Source organism: Petaurus breviceps, unplaced genomic scaffold (genome assembly GCF_028583685.1).
Source record: "Petaurus breviceps papuanus isolate PSGF00001 unplaced genomic scaffold, PetGlider_PUasm1.0 171, whole genome shotgun sequence".
Taxonomy (NCBI): domain Eukaryota; kingdom Metazoa; phylum Chordata; class Mammalia; order Diprotodontia; family Petauridae; genus Petaurus; species Petaurus breviceps.
The window spans coordinates 14501549-14519667 of NW_027185754.1; the positions used below are offsets into that span (position 1 = coordinate 14501549).

General features: G+C 41.0%; 1 protein-coding gene across 3 annotated transcripts; it reads left to right on the forward strand.

The window, feature by feature from the left end:
- The first annotated feature begins 5870 nt into the window (after positions 1 to 5870).
- Positions 5871 to 17426, forward strand: CCNE1 (cyclin E1). Of its 3 annotated transcripts, none has more exons than XM_069082577.1 (12): positions 5871 to 5935; positions 7289 to 7332; positions 7419 to 8463; positions 8659 to 8727; positions 12697 to 12827; positions 12930 to 13065; positions 14542 to 14688; positions 15215 to 15310; positions 15611 to 15748; positions 15861 to 15972; positions 16154 to 16311; positions 16781 to 17426. In XM_069082577.1, the coding sequence occupies exons 2-12, from the start codon at positions 7319 to 7321 to the stop codon at positions 16889 to 16891; spliced, it is 2157 nt and encodes a 718-aa protein (XP_068938678.1). In that variant the 5' UTR covers positions 5871 to 5935; positions 7289 to 7318; the 3' UTR covers positions 16892 to 17426. The 3 variants fall into 3 exon arrangements, with proteins under 3 accessions (XP_068938678.1, XP_068938676.1, XP_068938677.1); XM_069082575.1 differs by lacking the exon at positions 5871 to 5935 and adding an exon at positions 6409 to 6686; XM_069082576.1 differs by lacking the exon at positions 5871 to 5935 and adding an exon at positions 6936 to 7036.
- Positions 17427 to 18119: the final 693 nt, after the last annotated feature.

Genomic DNA, 18119 nt, shown 5'->3' on the forward strand with positions numbered 1-18119 from the left:
TTGTCCTTCAGAACAGATGAAGTAGGGGTGATTGAAATGAACATCAACTAAGAAGTTCCCAGCTCTATTATGACTATAAAGATGTACAATTAAAGGCAGTGGATAAGTTACTCAGAGTCCATATTTACTCGTTAGACTTAATAAGGGTTGGTTTTATCCTATCAGCTTGACCTTTTGTAAGAAAAGTAACACAGATAAACTGGGAAATTGAGACCTGTTGGAAAAAGACTGGGAGAAACTGGAATTATCAGCCTAGAGAAGATGAAGGATACAGGTATAAGTAGGTAACAAGACAGCATCGTTTGAACCAGACCTTGAAGGAGGTGATTGCTAGTCAAAGATTAGCAGGCCATGGGAAGAGGAAAGGGAGAGAATTCCCAGCAACGGAAACAGGCTGATCAAGTTGTGAGAAAGGGAACCAATATTTAGTTATATGGACTTTTGATTATGTTGGGGGAGGGGGAAGGCAGAAAGGTATGACTGTGGAGAGCTCCTGGAGGTCAGGTACCATGTATTATACTTTTCTGTTTGTTTGTTTTTTTTAATTTAATACCTATTGTGTATAAGGTCTAAACAACTGATATTTTATAATACTTTAAGGTTTTCAAAGTACTTTATACCCACTATTTAATGTGCATCTTGCATAAAGCCTGAGGTGGAATGTTCTCCAGATAGCATCATCCCCATTTTCTAGATAAGGACACAAGGGGCTGAGAGAGATCAAGTGATCTGCCTGTTGTCAAAAAGCCTATAATGATATAGGATTTGAACTCAGGGCTTCCAGACTCTAAGACCAGTGCTTTACGATGCCAAGCACCTTTGGAGAAAGAAAGATGAATAATCTTTGACTTCAAGGAGCTTAATTTATAGTAGGGGATCTTAGATACTTAGTAGCTTTGCTACCAAGGGCAAGTGACTCAGCTTTTCGAAGCCTTAGTTTCCTTTTCTGTAAAATGAGGAATAATAATATCACTTACCTCCTAAGGCTGCTGTGACAATCAAATGGGAACCTATGGAAAGGGCTTTGTAAACCTTAAAGTGCTATGATGTAGGGACAAACCTAAGTACAAAACTGACTGTGATGAATGCCCCATGAATGACAGGGATGGTGAAGGGCCATGAAATCTTGTCATGTGAGGATCTATTGAAGGAACTGCTGATGCTGAGTTTAGAGGACAGAAGTGGGACTTAGGGGGAACTTGATAGCCACCTTCAAGTATCTGAAGGGCTGTCATATGGCAGAGGGGATTAGGCTTGTTCTGCCTGGCACCAAAGGGCAGACTTATGAGAATGACTGGAAGTTAACAGAGAAGCGGATTTAGATTTGATGTAAGGAAAAGCTTCCCAACAATGAGAGCTATCCCAAAGTGGAATGGGCTGCTGGGAACAGGGTGGAAGGGAGAGTAAAGGAAGGAGTGTCTTCTCTCTCAGTAAAGGTCTTTCAAGCAAAGGCTTGACCACTTGCTGTCTCTATTTTAGAGGTAATTCTTATTCAGTTGCTGGTTTGAGAGACTGTGAGGTCCCTTGAAACTTGGGGTTCATTCATCTTTGTTGTATCATGGACTCTTCTGGCAGTCTGCTAAAGCCTATAGATTCCATCTCAGAATAATATTCTGAAATACTTAAAATAAAATACACAGGATTGCAATGGAAACCAATTGTATTAGAATAAGTAATCAAAAAATATTTTTAAAAGAGTGAAGTTCATGGATCCAGTTATAAACCCCTGGTTTAAACTCTGAGTCTGTGCTTCTCTATGTGGTGCACAGCAAATGCTATAGCAGTTCAGAAAAGGGCAGATATCTGCGGCTGGCAAAGCTTCACATAGGAGGTAGGATATGTGCTGGGTTTTGAAGAATGGATAGCATTTTGACATTTAGCACTGCAGGGAGGAGGACATAGAATAGCCATCAATAAATATTTGTTGATTGATTGAAGGGGACAGATGGGAGAAAGGCCTACAGGATCAGAGGCAACACTCTTTGGATGTGTAAAGTTCACAAGTCTTTAAAAATCAGTCTCATTGTTAATAGCTACATCTCATAAAATCAAATAAGAAAGTGGGGAAGTTACACTGGTTCCCCAAAAAACTTCTAGGCTGACTTGTTGTACATAGTATCATATAAATGCCCCCTCCCCCAGAGATTCACTTCTTTCAATCAAGGCTGTTAAACAATTAAGAGATGTCTGTTAAATGAAAGGACTATTCACTAAAATGTTGAAATTCTGAATAAAATTGAACTTAACTGTAAAAGCAGAAGTACAAAAGAATCACTGTCAAGTTCAGTTTAAGTCCACATTATTTTTTGTAAAAATATGAACCTTACTTTACAAAGAAAAATTTTTTTTGGGGGGGGGAATGTTACCTTTTGGGCAAATCATTCTATCTACTTGGGATTCTGTTTTCTCCTCAGAAAATGAATACTCTCCATGCCTGGCCCAACATGCTACAGTTCTACAATTCTAGAACCAGATGAGAACAAAACTTTTCAAAGATTGAGTGGAAACAGTAAGTTTGACAATGAATGAAGAACAAGACCCTTCAAGGAAGAAGACAAAAGTATGTTGGTTTAAAGGAGGAGGGAAAAAGAAAAAGGGGTCTAGCCTCAGATTTGGGAGGGTATGAGAGGGCATGTGCCTATGATAGGAGTGCCCAAGTAAGGATGCTGAAGATGTTTTCCACTACTTCATTCCTTTGCCTGAGGGTTGGTTCTGAAACTTTCAAAACTGGTATCTTAGAACTCTTCACCACATGAAGAGTGAACACTTGGATTGAGTTTTGAAAGGTAGAGAGGATATGGTTGGAATGGACCTGTCATCCACAGAAGTTGCCTCAGGCTGTACTCAGTGGCAACTGTGATACAGGTTACCCAGTCGTGGCTCAGGCAATGATTTCAGTCTGCTTTACAACCAACCCTACTCCCCAAAACGCCAATTCATTCATTCAACAAACATGAGTTGAGGTACTAACAAGGGAGCCTTGAAACACCCAAATGTCTGGCAGGAAGGAAAAGCCCTGGGTCTAGATAATCCCTAAACTGAAAACTGAGCTCCAAGGATAAAGGAGAGCTTACTTCCTTGGAGTGCAATCGATACCAACTGCAGACAGACAGAGGCTGCCTCAGTGACAGCCGAGTCCAGTTGTGCAAACAGCTGCCCAAACTTCACGGACTATCAGAGAGAAAGCAACCCCTCAAAATGCTTGCCTTGTCTCATTACTTCCATGTCTCCCAAGAGAAAGAAGAATTGGTATATCTGTAAAAGAGGATTAGGTGTGGTATGCTATTGGAAGGCTGTCTCTTTCCCAGGAAGATCCCCCTCCAGGGGCAGGGAGGCCCCTCTCCCCAGGGGACAGAATGGTACATGGGCCACTTCAGATTTGGTCCTTCCTTGTCTTCTTCTCCCTCCCATTTCCCATGCCTGTGTCTAATCTTGTTCCTCTATTTTAAACAAGTATAATTTCCTAAAATTCCTATTATGCTATTCCCTAAACTTCATTGTAGAATGGTCTAGGAAAGGATGGGAGGAAAACAGAAAACCAAGGGATTAAGGAAGATTTGGTTTTCCCAAATGAGCACTAAACTGTAAGTTTTCTGAGGCCAGTGGACATGTCTTATTTTATCTAGCATCCCCCTAGCAGAGGACTGCACACAGTGGGTGCTCACAAATAAATAAAGATATAAGTAAATGTTTGTTTAATTAAATTGAATCTTTGCTTTGCAGAATGAACTTAAAATTACTGAACATTGAGTTGGAAGGGGTTCTTTTTTGGGAAGGGACCTTGAGTCATCTAGTCCTACCCTACCCAATTTCCATTTTAAAGATCAGAAACTGAGACCCAAAGAGATTAAAGGACTTGCTAACAAGTCAGAGTCAGTAAAAGGAAGATTTGGGTTAAAAGCCTATTCTCTTAACAGTGCAGTTCAATTGCATGATCAATTTATCTCAGGTTCATCCCTGCCTCTTTCCCCCAAACACACCTGGAACCTAGTAATCATTTTGCAATCCCTCTCACCCTAGGCACCATGGAGACCACCATCTTTATTCATTAATCGGCAGAAGGTTTTTATCCTCATCCCTTCATTCATAAGTATCCTGCCATCTTTATTCATTGGAAGGGCTGAATGTCAGTTAGAACATCTGTCATCCATAGATAAGGAAACTGAGGCACAGAGATATGTGATTTGCCAAAGGTCACACTAGCAGTAAGCCACAGAGCTTGATAATGAATCCAGGACTTCTGACTCCAAATCCATTCTCACTCATCCCACAAATGTGATCAAGTACCTACTACACCTCCTGGAGTTGGGTTTGTGAGTAGAGATTCTGTCTCTGAGATTCTTCAGAGCTGTCTCCATTCTAAGAAAACAAAGTGTACTTTTAAGTAAGGATGCTTTCCCAAAGAAACATCCTTTGTCAGATCATACTTCGCAACTTTTGGTTCAGAAAATATGGCTGTGGCATTTTGTTGGGTGGCCCAGGAAGAGCACCATTTATAAATCATTACTCTCTTGAGCTTACAGTCTTTCAGAAGATTCTTTTGGAGGAACCCCTGATTTGCAGTCATGCCAGATACCACCGCAAGGCCATGTGCAACAAAGTACTAAGTTGAATAAAATCAGGGGCCAGAATGTCTGGTACAACCAATAAGTGTGAAGGGGCCTCAAGGGCTAGAGAGCTCAACCTGAGTTGGAAAGGTCTCCCGAGACTTGGAAGCAGGGGGTTGCACATGAATGAAAGGCAGAAGGGAAAATCACACAGGCTTTTGCAGAGTCAGGTAAGCTTGGTCTGTTGGGAGTATATTACAACAGGAACGAAGGAGAAGAGAAAGAGTTAGGACTGGCATCATGGCCTTGAAAATCAAGAAAATCTGCTAAGACCCCTTTTCCACTCACCCCCACACACACACCCTGGCGAAAGACATCAAGTGCAATTTTCAGCGGCGATTTCAGAGGCCAAAGAGCAATAGTGCCTCCCCTCTCCATCCCTTTCAAGTTCACCCCATCTCATGACACTGTTCCCCAAGTCTGAGGCTAGACCCAGGCCTGCAGTCGGGGACCCCCATATCATTTCTCCCCCTCCAAAAGAGCTAGCACAATTGCCCCCCTGTTTACAGAGATCTGTAGAGGACCAACACTGTTTTTTGCTGCTCGGGCTGCTTAGAGAGAGAACAGCGGTGCTGGGGCCAGCCCCACCTCCCTTCCCTCAGCCCTCGAGTTGCAAGCACCCCCCTCCCTTCGCCTCTCCCAGAGCACCAGGAAGCCCCACCCCCCCTTAGGCAGCTGCACCTCATTGCGCATGCTCCCTGTAAATTGACGAGGGGGAGCAGCTTCTCATCCCCAGCTGCTGGCGCCGTGCCCCCTGCCCCCAGAACTCGACGCCCAGGCAGGGAGAGCTGGCCCTAGCCCGGCCCAGGCATTGAGGCTTGAACTGGCTGTACCTGGGGGGGGGGGGGAGGGTGTTGGGAGTTGGTGGGGGTGGGGAGTTTGGGGAGGGGAGGGAGAGAAATGAGGGGGTGGGGTGGGGGGGCAGCTGTGAGCCTTAGATATTTTTTTACTGTCCTGCTGGAGGGGGGCGCGGGCAGTCAGGGTATAAAGGAAGGTAGCTGCGCCGTGCACATCCCACCAGAGCTGCCCAGGAGCTCCAAGCTTCGCCAGCTTCGCCTCCTCCGGCCTCCTCTGGCCTCCTCCTTCTTCGCCTCTGGCCTTAGCCTCTCCTCCTCTTCACCCTGCCTCCCTCGGCCAACCCCGATCACCAGCTGCCGCCTTCGGGCATCCATCAGCAGCCCCCAGCTCCGCCACCACCGCTGCCGCCCCCGGCACCACCGCCACCTCCCCAGCCGCTGCCACCCCCGCCGCAGCCTCCAGCTCCGCTGCCGCAGCCCCCGCTGCCACCGCCTCCGCCCGCTGCCGCCACCAGCCGCCGCCCGCTGCGGGTAAGGATGCACCTGGGGCTCCCAGGGGAGGGCGGGAGGAGGGAGGCGGGAGTGCTGGGCATCACGTCGCCACAGCTGGAGAGATTCGCAGCCGAGTTCCGAAAACAGCCGAGCGTCAGCAGCCGAGTCTTCGCAGCCACCGCAGCCCCAACCGCATCCCTACAGCCAAATCCCTGCGGCCAAGTCCCTGCAGCCAAGACCCTGCAGCCTATTTTTGCAGCCGGGTCCTCGCAGCCGGGTCCTTGCAGCCGGGTCCTCGCATCTTCATCTTTCCAGCCCAATTGCTGGTAGCTGGTGCCAGAGGTGGAGCTCCGTGTCCTTCGGCTGCCACCAGGCAAGACCAGCCGGCAGAGCCGGCGAGGGCCACACTCGGCGCGGTGTGGTGTGGCGGGAGGAGCTGCAAGCGGAGGCGGGAGGTCGGGGGAGGAGGGCGGGGAGTGGGAGCCGCAAACACCGCCCCTGAGGGCGGGCGGGCCAGCCCCAGCCACCAGCCTGCTAGCCAGAGCTAGCAAGCCAGCAGAGCTGGTAGTGAGCGGGCGGGAGATGGGCTCAGGAGGGCCAGGGAGATAGAGGCAGAGGGGCGCACGCTGTTAGCTCGCTTGCCGGCTTGACCAGGCGGGTCCGCAGTACATGCCGCGTGTCACCCAGCGGGTTAGCGAGGCTGCCCCTGGCAAGACTCCCGCCTTGCTTGGTCATTACCCCTGCCACCTGGATTTTCGCCGCGTGGCCGCCTGCCAGAGCAACGGCGGAGGTAAGGGGAGGAGAAGGGAGGTGAGAGAGATGCAAGAGCAGGTGAAGCAGGATTCTGCGGACCCCGGGATTACCCTGTAGATGCGTGGTAGCCACTGCTTTGGTCGCCGCCGCCTCCACCGGCACCACAGGGTTGGGGTTCGCTGGAGATAGATCTGACTCATTTTCTCCCGTTTGGTGGTTTGATGGGAGGCCCGCCAAGGGGGGCGGAGGTGACCTTCCCCCACCCAACCCCCAATTAAACTGATTTGCACATAAATCCACAGAGGCAGGTCCGGTGCCCCAGGTTGCACTTGAATTGGAAAGATCAGTGCACCCCAAGAATTGCTGTTCTCTGAGGGCTGAGCGGAGGTCAGAGAGTCTTATTGCAATGAGTGGGTGGGTCGTCTCTTAGAGACTGATCTTGAGGATCTGTGGCCCTTCTCCCTTTCCAAACTGCTCTTCCCTCGGGGGCTTGGGAGCTATTCACTCTCACCGCCCTGGGAAAAAAAGGAAGAAAGAGGGAGTGGGACTTGTACTCATGGGAATTAGGTTGCCGCAGGGTAGATTGCTGCTGCTTGGCAAAGACAGTCCTTTTAATCTTTCCTCTTTTTGTCCCTCTAGAACTGAGGTCTTAGCCCTTGCTGTACCACAATGTCCAGAGAAAGGTGAGTATTTCTGTGGCAGGGAAAGGGAGAATGTGGTTTAGGGGCAAAGCCCCTCCCAACAATCCCCATTGGCTTTATTTTTGCAGTGCTTCGGAGGAATGCCAGGGGAAGGAGGAATTTACCCAGGATGTAAAGGAAGATCATGTTGATGAGAAGGAAGAGCCAAACCCCGATGAGCTTGTGAATGGGAAGGAAGAGCCAAGCCATGATGAGCTTATGAATGGTACACATGAGCGGAGCCATGATGTACTTATGAACGGGACACATGAGCCAAGCCCAGATGAGCTCTTTGATGGGGAGGAAGATCCAAGTATTGATGAGCTTGTTTATGGGGATGATGATCCAAGCTTTGATGAAGTTATCTATGAGGAGGAAGATCCAAACCCCAATGAGCTAGTCTGTGAGGAGGAAGGTGCAAGCTTAGATGAGCTTGTCTGTGAGGAAGAAGACCCCCATGCTGATGAGCTGATCTGTGAAGAGGAAGGTCCCAACCCCGATGAGCTTATGTGTGATGAGGAAGAAGACGCCAATCCAGAGGACCTTATCTGTGATGAGGAAGATCCCAATGCCGAGGAGCTTATCTGTGAGGAAGAAGACCCAAACCCTAATGATCTTATCTGTGATGAAGAGGATCCAAACCCTAATGATCTAATCTGTGAGGAGGAAATCCCACACCCCGATGATGAGGACTTTATTTCTGAGGAGGAAGACCCAAATCCTATTGATCTCATCTGTGAGGAAGAAGATCCAAGCTTCCACCAGCTTATCTGTGGGGAGCAGGATCCAAGTCTCCATGAGCTTTTTGATGGGAGAGATGAGCCAAGACCAAATGGAAGGGAAAATTCAAGCCCTGATGGTAGGGAAGATCCAAGACCTGATGGCAGGGAAGACCCAAATCCTGATGGCAGGCAAGATCCAAGTTCTGGTGAGCTCTTTGATGGGAAGAAAAATCAAAGTCCCAGTGAACATGCTGAAGGGAGGGAGGAAAGAAGCCCTGATGGCAAGGAAGATCGGTGGAATGGGAAAGAGGATGAGAACAAGAAGAGGGGGAATGAGCCTGGAAGAGAACAAAATGGTAGCGGATCAACAGAATCTTCCCGCTCACGGAAAAGAAAGGCAGATGTAGCTGTGGTGAGTATAAGAGAGCTAAAATGTGGGGAAGGAACTCTTTCCCTGTCCTACATTCTAAATATCCTGAGACTATAGGGATCCTTAGTCAGGTATTGTGGGAGAAAGGATTGGTTTTGAGGAGACCGTTCTTGGTCAGACTTTATGCTCACAGTTCTATGTTATTTTCTCTCATTTGATATGTTTTTTTGAATCCAGTTTTTGCTGGATCCAGATGAAGTACTGGCCAAAAGGGAAACAATTGGAAGAACTGCAGTCAGGATACCGGTAAGCTTCATAGTCTGCAAGCATCATCATTGTTATTTCCTGATATTGATAAAGATGATTTTTAAACTCTGTAGTTTCCTTTCTCCTTACTACTATAATCATGCTTCTACTATATTCTTTTATTCTTCCTCACTCATTCAATTAAAGGTAATCCTTGCCTGAGTATGTACTCTCAGCTCTTAACAAGCTGAGGACTGTCATTCCTTCTCCCCTAATTAAGAAAACTCTGGACACTTAGATTTTACATCTCACATAATAACTGGAAAATAGCCTTGCAGTCATCTGTTTCAAGCATTTCCTTTAGTGGGGAGGAAACTGAGTCCTAGAGAAGTAAAATGATTTGTCTAAGGTAATAAAGCTAATCATTGGTAGACAGACCTAAAACCAAGTTCTCTAGCCTTAGACCAGTATACAAGCTCACATATGATCCAAATGGGAAATACATATCTTAGTCACCTTCTAAAGGAAGACAAACAGCTCAGGGTAAGTGGATTAATAGTGGTCTCTGAAAGAGTAAGTTTCTGAATGAAGACCTCTATTTGGAAAGTCTCTTTACACCTTTGAAATTCTTGAATTCCTTCTGCATAGAGCATGTGATAACATTAAATATAAAGGCTTAATTTATATCTTGATGACACTGCTTCACTACCTTTAGCCAGTGATTAGTGTATATGTTTAACATTTAACTAAAAGTGTCGCTACCAACTGGGTTTTGAACTGACCTTAATAGGTATAACTATTTGTAAAAAATATTGTATATTAATATATATTTTATTATAGAGTTGCCATTGACTAATCTACTTGTCTTACCTTTCCCTTAAGAACAAGTCGCTAAAATTATACATTGTGATATCTGATGCTCATTATGAAAAGTACCCATACTATCTTTACCTCCAGAAATGACTAGAGACCATAGTCATGGTTTGGATTTAGAGAAGGTATCTCTCACTCTCCCTACCCCATCCCCAGTCATATCTTGTAACATCATATAAAAAACAAGAGTAGTAATATTTATTTAAGCTGAATTAAATGCCTGTAACAAACTTGGGGGTGGGTAGTACATCATTTCATAGGATAATGAACAATGTGGCATATCTAAACAGAGGTAGCAGCTGGAAACTTAAAGAGCAAAGTACTATAGCAGATGGGCATCATTGTTTGAAAAGGTAGTCATAGTTTAATATAAAAGATGTTCAGTCCTTCCTAAGCAGAATTCTCTGAACATTGAAAAGTGACATTGGTGACTTCCTCCTAAATTGGGTGTGGGGGAAGTATTTCAATTTAGTAAAGAAAATAGTTATTCCTTTTTCCTTATATCCTCTCATCCACTCTAAGCCAATCCTTTAATCAAACCCAATAATGAGGGTTATGTGGGTTATATAACCCCATTTTAAAAATGCAAAGTATGTCATTAGGTGTACTTCAATTAGAAAATAAATTTATTTTTCTTCTCTCTCACTTACAAATCTTTAAGTACCTACTATGTGCACCTTCACTTCTTGGAGCAGCAAGAGTGGATATTGAATTAGTTAAGCTTATCTTAAAATTTAAACACGTAAAAGTGTTTGCAGTTCTCAAATGAGGAATAGACTAAGCAGAGCCCTTGGTCTTTGACATATTAATAGAATGTGATAAAAGCTTGCATCTATATAGCACTTTCCAATTACAGAATACTTAATAATAACACTTTATATGAGATAATCTAGTTGCCCTATCTCAACATAGCCATGGTATGTGAATAGTAATATTGAGTTTACTCATATCAGTTTCCAACCATGGATATTTTAAGGGTTTCTTGTAATTCTCTACATACTCAGAACAGATTCCTATTTATTTTTTCAAATATATTGATATCTGAGTTTGTCGATCTACTTAGGGAAGAATGTATTTGATGTTATTTGTGAAGCTAGAGTTTGGAAGTACAATAGAAATCTTTTGGTTGGCTTGTGGACAAAATTATTCCATTAAACAGTTTATAATTATTGACCTGCTGAAGTAAGCACATATGCATTAGAAGAACAACAGATGGGTCACTACTGTGAACTATCTTTAAAAATCATTAGTAATGCTGTCTTTGAATAACTACTTCATCAAGACCATATCTAGTCCTAGGATAATATTGATCTTTAGGTCTCCTACTAAATATTAGTAGCATTTTTATTAAATTCCAAGACTAATATATTATATCCATCATGTTGCTTCAGGAAATTTATAGCCCTAACATGAGTTCCAATTTTTTCATTGGAACATGACCTTGAACTTTCAGTTTATACCAGTTCTCTCTATAACCCTCTTTAGTTTGGGTTAATCTTTTAAAGCCAGGTACCTCTTTAAAATGTATTCAAATGCGGTATTATTCTGCTTACCTACTTCTTCTGTAAGATGCCTCCTCTAGGGAAAAATTAGTCAGTTCTTAGGTCTCTTGTAACTCTTCTCTGATTTGTGGTTTAAAAATGGCTGCCAACTTATCTACAAAGACCTGTTCTTAGCTTTGCCAATCAATTGGTGAGAGATGATTGTGCCCTCAAAACAAAATTTTGGGCCTACTGATAGAAGAGTCTGTAATAAAACTTAATCGGCTTCCTCTTTATTAAAACAGTGGAAATGCAACTAGATTCAGACTTTTCCATGGATTTTCCATGCAGGCATAGTTGGCTGACATTTTCAGCAAGATGGCTGCATTGTTTTAAAAGGGGGAAGGAGTTGGAGGGAGAGAGGTTCTGAAAATTGAATCTAAAACTCTTTGTAAAGCCAGAAATTAAATATGGTAACTTAAAATAAGTCTTAATGCAACTCAAACTTTGCCCAAACATTCCTATTTGAATAGAAATCAAGTATTCCAAAACTTCAACTGAGACCACTATAACATTTGGGATACATTTGGTCTGCAAAGGTGGTCTTAAATGTTTTGATTTTCTGTTTTTATGGTTTTTATAGAAGGCATAAATTTTAGTTCTCACAATACTGGATTTATTATTTATTTTTCTTAAAAATATACTACTACTTTAAATGTGTCAAACATTTTGAATCTCTTTCAAGGGGGTTAAAAATCTATGCTGTTTCCCTGTAGTTTTTGGTACCATATGAAGATAGATCCAATACATTGTTCCTGAACAGACTTTCAATTTAAGAGAGCTATACTAGGTAGCTACATGAAAAGGTTTGCTAGTTCCCTCTCTCCTGAAAAGTGCAGCAACTGATGCATTTTAATTTTAAACTTGCTATTGCAAAAGTCACCCAGGCAGTTTGATTTGGGCAGTCCTATTTTTACACTTTTTAGTACGGACAGCCAGCTTTAAAGTAAATATTTTGCTGTAGAACATACTTTATCTCTTTTTGTTCTCTACCTAAAATGGTAATATGCTTGTAAAGTAGTCTGTAACTTTAGATAAGGTCTAAGTAAATGAGGTAGCAAAAACCCAGAAATCTTTTATAAAATGGCACAAAAGGATATTAAAAATGTTTCTAGAAAGGTAAATTGTAAATAGGAGGTATTTGTTAGATAAGAGACAAAGCTAAAGGCTAAAATGAGTGTTTGAGGTTATGTGAATTTCCTTTATCTAGACAAGGGGTTCTTAGTCTTGTGTCTTTGAATACATTTCATTGGGTTCATGAATTTGTGTTTTTTTTTTCAACATTTTGATAAGCATGTTTCAGTATAATTGATTTCTTTTGTAATCCTATGTATTTTATTTTATGCACAAAAAAAAAAAAACCCTCTGGAGTTTATAGTCTTTGGCTGATTGCCAAAAGAGTTGAAAATCTTTAATATAGACTTGTCTTCATTTTCCTTTATCCCATAAAATGTAGGATTCTATTTTAATTAAGATAATGACACTAACATTTTTCCTGTAGTGTGAAAGTACTTCTTTTTATGAATAAGTGCTGTCAGATATAATCATTTATATCTCTGTACTGAGACTGATTTTGAGTAACCCATCATTTAAAAAAGATGTTTTCCTTGAACAGGCTTTTCTCAGAAATCCGTGGTCAGTGATTCTCACTCCTGACAAAGGAGGGGATGAGCCATCATTACTTAATTCTAATATGCCAACCCACAACTTCTCCCAACATAGAGCTACACCATTACCATTATTGGGGTAAGTAATTAACCTGCCACACCCACTTACACATCTGTAGCTCTATACTACAGCTTTCCTTCTAATTTTTAGGCACTTTAATAAGTGTTTCATTTTTTATAGCTGGGCAAATAGAGATGAGGTTTGGAAAATCATGTTAAGCAAAGAACAGGTATACCTGAGGGATAAGAACTTTATGGAGAGACACCCTTCTCTACAGCCAAGAATGCGATCCATCCTTCTGGATTGGATGATGGAGGTAAGTTTGACTGTTGGCATTAAACTCTGACAGTATGGTATAAACAAGTATGTGATCATATTTTGCTCATTCACAAAGAATTCTTTGAATTGGTAGTCTGGTTCTTTTTTTGAATCCATGGAGTATTCATTGCCTTTCTCATTTCCAAAACATGGAAATCAAAAGTAATTCTGTTTTTCTTTTCTAATTTGGCCCTGGAACAAACATTTCTATTGTTTAAAATCTGTGGCAAACATGAAGTAAAGTTGTTCCCTATTTTGTGACTCTCATAGGTAATTCATCTTGTCTGGCATATCTAGTCTTCTATGAGAGATGCTTCATCATATATAGCTTTTTATGAGTGGTCTTTTTTTTCTTCTTAAATAAGTTAAGAAGTTAAATAAGTTAAAAAGTTAAATAAGTTAAGAAACCTGATACCTGTCACAACTGTGATTTTTTGCAAATGAAAAGGGTGCCCATACTGTTAATGGCAGATGCTAAATTTTGAGTTTGGTGAAGGATCTTTGAAAGTTTGTTTTACAAACAACAAAAGAATTTCACTTCAAGAGTTGGGTTTTACTTCTGCTCTAAAACATAATGGTGGAACTTGAATACCAGCCAGTGATATTAACTCTAATCATTAGAAATGGCGTTTGGCATGTTAAGGAATCTTCATAAACTTTATTTACACCAATTATTGTCTTCTTACTCTTTCAATCATTCCCTTCCCCACCCCTCAAAAAAAAATACATACATCCTTTGCTTACTTACAATTTAGATTTTAACATAGACAATTTTTAAACATTAACATATTAATGTTGGCAAATCCTATTCCTTAGAAAGACTCAGTAGTCTTTTTTATTAGCTTTTGTGATGATACCTTACATTTGTACAGCAATTTATTATTTACAAAGCATCTTCTTAGAGTTCTCATATGTTCCTCACAACAACCAGTTATGCTGGGGACTTTTTTCTATTTTACAAATGAGAATACAGACACATTCACTTAGTAAGTGATAAAGCTGGGACTAGAATCAAGGTCTCCTTCTTGATCTATTGATATTTCTACTATACTGTCATACCTTTGAAGCCTGACTTTGTGCGTCCCTTTAGATCTCTGTATTTTGATATTTATTAAACTTTTTTGCTATCTTAACCATCTAGTAGTATATGGTGTGTGATGCCTAAGTCATAAAAGTTTTTCAGATTAAATTTTTAAAAGTTGATAATTTGGGGGGGACTTTCTTAAGGGAGTTTCTCTTGAAAATAATTGTTTAATTCTCTAAAGTATTGAACCTACATACAAAACTTAGAAGAGTTGGGCCATATTAAGTAAGACTCAAGTTCTCTATGTAAGTACACTTACAGGTTAGAATGGAGAAAAGTAAACTTGTCAGCACTTTGTTTTTGCTGTTTTGTCTAAAAGCAAAACATTGAAGGCTCTTGAAAAACATTCTTTCAGGTAAATGTACTAAGACTTATTAAATATTTTTTCAGGTGTCTGAAGTCTATAAACTTCACAGGGAGACGTATTACTTGGCACAAGACTTCTTTGATCGATATATGGCAACACAGCGAAATATTACAAAAACACTTTTGCAGCTTATTGGGATTACCTCATTATTTATAGCTGCCAAACTTGAGGTAAAACTTGTTCAAGTTTTTATGTTAGTATTGTATGTTAGCTTCAGCAAGGGTAGGAAATCTGTTCATGTTTAGAATACAGACTATATTGTTTTTATGGTATGGAAAGTACCTTACTTGTGGGCTATGAATATGGTTTAGATGTAGGAAACAGCCTTAATCTTGGCATCTTGTAGTAAGTTAGGGCCCAGCTTTTAAATGTGAAGCTAAGAATATTGAGGAGACAAAAAAATTGCTCTAAAGGTATATGATAATAAGCACAATTGATTAATTTCTTTCAGATTTCACAGGCATTTTGACTACTGATGGGCCCTTTCATTCTCCCTTGAATATATGGCTATGAATTAACCATTTAAAGATGCTAGAATTCAAAATACATGCATCAGAGCTGGAATCTTTATGTTTTTGTATCTTCAGTCAAAGTTGGTTCAGTAAAAGCAGATAATGGGATATTTGAATGGACACTATGGCATGGAGATGCCAATGTTTGGCTTTGGTGGTAATGATGATTTTATTTTTCTGTCAGGAAATCTATCCACCAAAGCTGTATCAGTTTGCTTATGTGACAGATGGGGCTTGTACAGAGGAAGAGATTCTTACCATGGAATTAATCATTATGAAGGTAAGTTAGTAATGATTTATAAAACATTTTCTGCTCAATCTTCATGCAGAATTTCTTCAAGGATGAAAGCAATTGCCTGTTTGAATTTGATTCATCTTCAATTGTATACCTACTTATCATATTCTCTAAATTAAGTAATGACCTTCTAAGTCTTGATTCTGTGTGGACATATTGTAACCCTGAAGATGGTTGGTTATTTGTATGGCAATCTACCACTGCATGGTGGGGTGCTCCATTACTCTTGGCTTCACTGTTGATCCCTAAATTGCCTCCTCCTTTTCTCCCTTCATTTTATCCTAGGCCCTTAAGTGGCGTTTGAGTCCGATGACACTTGTGTCCTGGCTAAACGTATACATGCAGGTTGCCTATCTCAATGATCTGTATGAAGAAGTGCTCATGCCGCAGTATCCTCAGCAAATTTTTGTGCAGGTTGCCGAGGTAAGAATTCCATTTGGTGCAACTTCCTTTCTATCTTAAGTAAATGCCATGGGGGTGTGGTTATTGATTGACTGGCTTATTTTCTGTCATGCTTTCCCCACCTTCTCTGTAGCTTTTAGATGTATGCATCCTGGATATGGGCTGTTTTGATTTTACTTATGGAGTACTGGCTGCATCTGCCTTGTATCATTTCTCTTCCACTGAGATAATGAAAAAAGTTTCAGGTAAGTTGGATTTCAGGTGAATTTGAAGTGTGGTATATATATATATATATATATATATATATATATATATATATATATATATATATATATATATATATATATATATATATATATATATATAAACTTGACCTATTCATATTTTAAGCTTTAGATTGAGCACAATTTTCACTTTATTTTCCAGGCTTTGACTGGCCAGAAGTAGAGGAGTGTGTGAAGTGGATGGTCCCATTTGCCATGGCTGTAAAGGAAGTAGGAGGAGCCAGACTCAAATATTTCAAGGGTGTTCCCAGTGAGGACATGCATAACATTCAGACTCATGTGAACACCATAAATTTGCTGGTCAGTAAAACCTTTATATTTTCTCATGCATTGGTTTAAGGATGGTAAAACAAGACATCATTCTAGAAGTGACCATACCCAGTATGTGTAGTCCTGTGCCCCAGACAAGGCTACATGTAAATAACCCAGAAAGATACCCACCCAGTTAATTATAAAAAAAAAATCATACTATGAAACTGAATCTGATTTTGGATATACATAATTATATCAGTATGAAATTGATCATTTCCCCCTTTTAATATCAGCCCATCCTTATCCCTAGATTATCATTTCTGAATTGAAGACTCATTTTATTCAGAATTAGCATTGGTTTGCTTAACCACCTCAATATAAGGGACAGTTTTGAAAATATAGAAGAATTTAAGTGTTATTGCATATCTTCTCTTCAGCAGTTAATAAATAAGTTATAAGTCAAAAACCTGCCTTTTTTTAAAACCATTTTCATTTCTCTCCTTTGATCTTATTTTAGGACAGAGCTTATGAAAAGCAAGCCATGCTGGCTGATGAGAGAGTGTCTGCTCCCACTGGAGTCCTCACACCACCTCAGAGTGATAAGAAACCTAGCAAAGAGCAGGAGTGAATTTTCTAACACTTCTCATCAGAAATGAATTTGCTGAAGTGCCTGCTCTAAGCTCTGCTCCGTTGACTGCTGCCTGGGGGATTTGTTAGCTTTTACAGATTTTTAGATGGAAACATGCATTTCTTTTCCTTAACAGAAGCTTCTTAGATGGGACTGGGGCGGAAGTAGTGTTTTTATGGAACACACGTTTTTAAAAAGGGGGTCAAGTACACCAACCACCTATAGAACACCAACGAGTGCTCCAGATGCTGCTAGGAGGGTGATACTTGGTCGACCATTCATAGAATAAAAAAGCCTTGAAATTAAGTATAACTCTTTCTGGCCTCTGCTTTGGTACCCTAGGGTTATTAATCATATTTAGTGCATGAATACCTAATTATTAACATTATACTGCAGTAGTTGCAACTAGCTGTGGAGGGTAGCTTTCTGCAATATTAATTTGCTTTCCTTTTTAACCCTTTCAGTATGTAAATTGCTGCTATATGTCTGTCAATTCAATAAAGTTACTGTCTCAAAGGCAGCAGGTTTTTCGGAACTTTGTCTAATTAATTGGAGTTGAAGGTAAACTTTGTTGCCCTTGTTCTCTCCATTAAGCATAGTCTAGAGTGTCTACTTGGTAGCTTGTCTTTTATCTTCCAACAGTGAACTATACTTAGTGTTGACCACCAGGTTGTTGAATTACTGTTTCCTCTTCCTTTCAATAAGATGACATATGAAAAAGTCCTAGTGTCAGTGAAGGGTACTCCTATGAACAATATGTGTGCGTGTGAGCACATACATTCATTTATTATAAGATTCTTGTCTATAACACCCTCTCAGATCACTGTGCTAGGGAGTAGAGGTGGGGAACAGGGAGCAGAAATTTCTAGTTCCTATTACACCATTAGCTACATAATCATGGACATGTCATTCAACATTTTTCGGAAGGCCAAAAAACATGCCGACTTCATTGCCCTGTGTGTGGGTGCTGTGGGAGTTTCAAAAATGAATTAACATATGATCCATCCTCAAGAAACTTCCAATCAGGTTAAGGAGAGAAGATATGACCACAAAGTAATACTAAGTAAAATAAATTCATGAGAGATATGGAAAAATAACCTCTAAATTTATAGGCAGGAGAAATTACTTGGCTGGTTGGATAAGAAAAGGCTTGACTTCCCTACAGCTGCTTCATTAACCAAACAGGAATGGCCATAGGATGGTGGCAAAAGCCCTGGATTTGAATCTT

Bases quoted from the DNA above. Each gene is read 5' to 3' on its own strand.
- CCNE1 (XM_069082577.1), top strand. The intron at 12,828-12,929 runs GTAAGTAATTAA...CATTTTTTATAG, and splicing joins ACACCATTACCATTATTGGG to CTGGGCAAATAGAGATGAGG. The intron at 15,311-15,610 runs GTAAGTTAGTAA...ATTTTATCCTAG, and splicing joins TGGAATTAATCATTATGAAG to GCCCTTAAGTGGCGTTTGAG.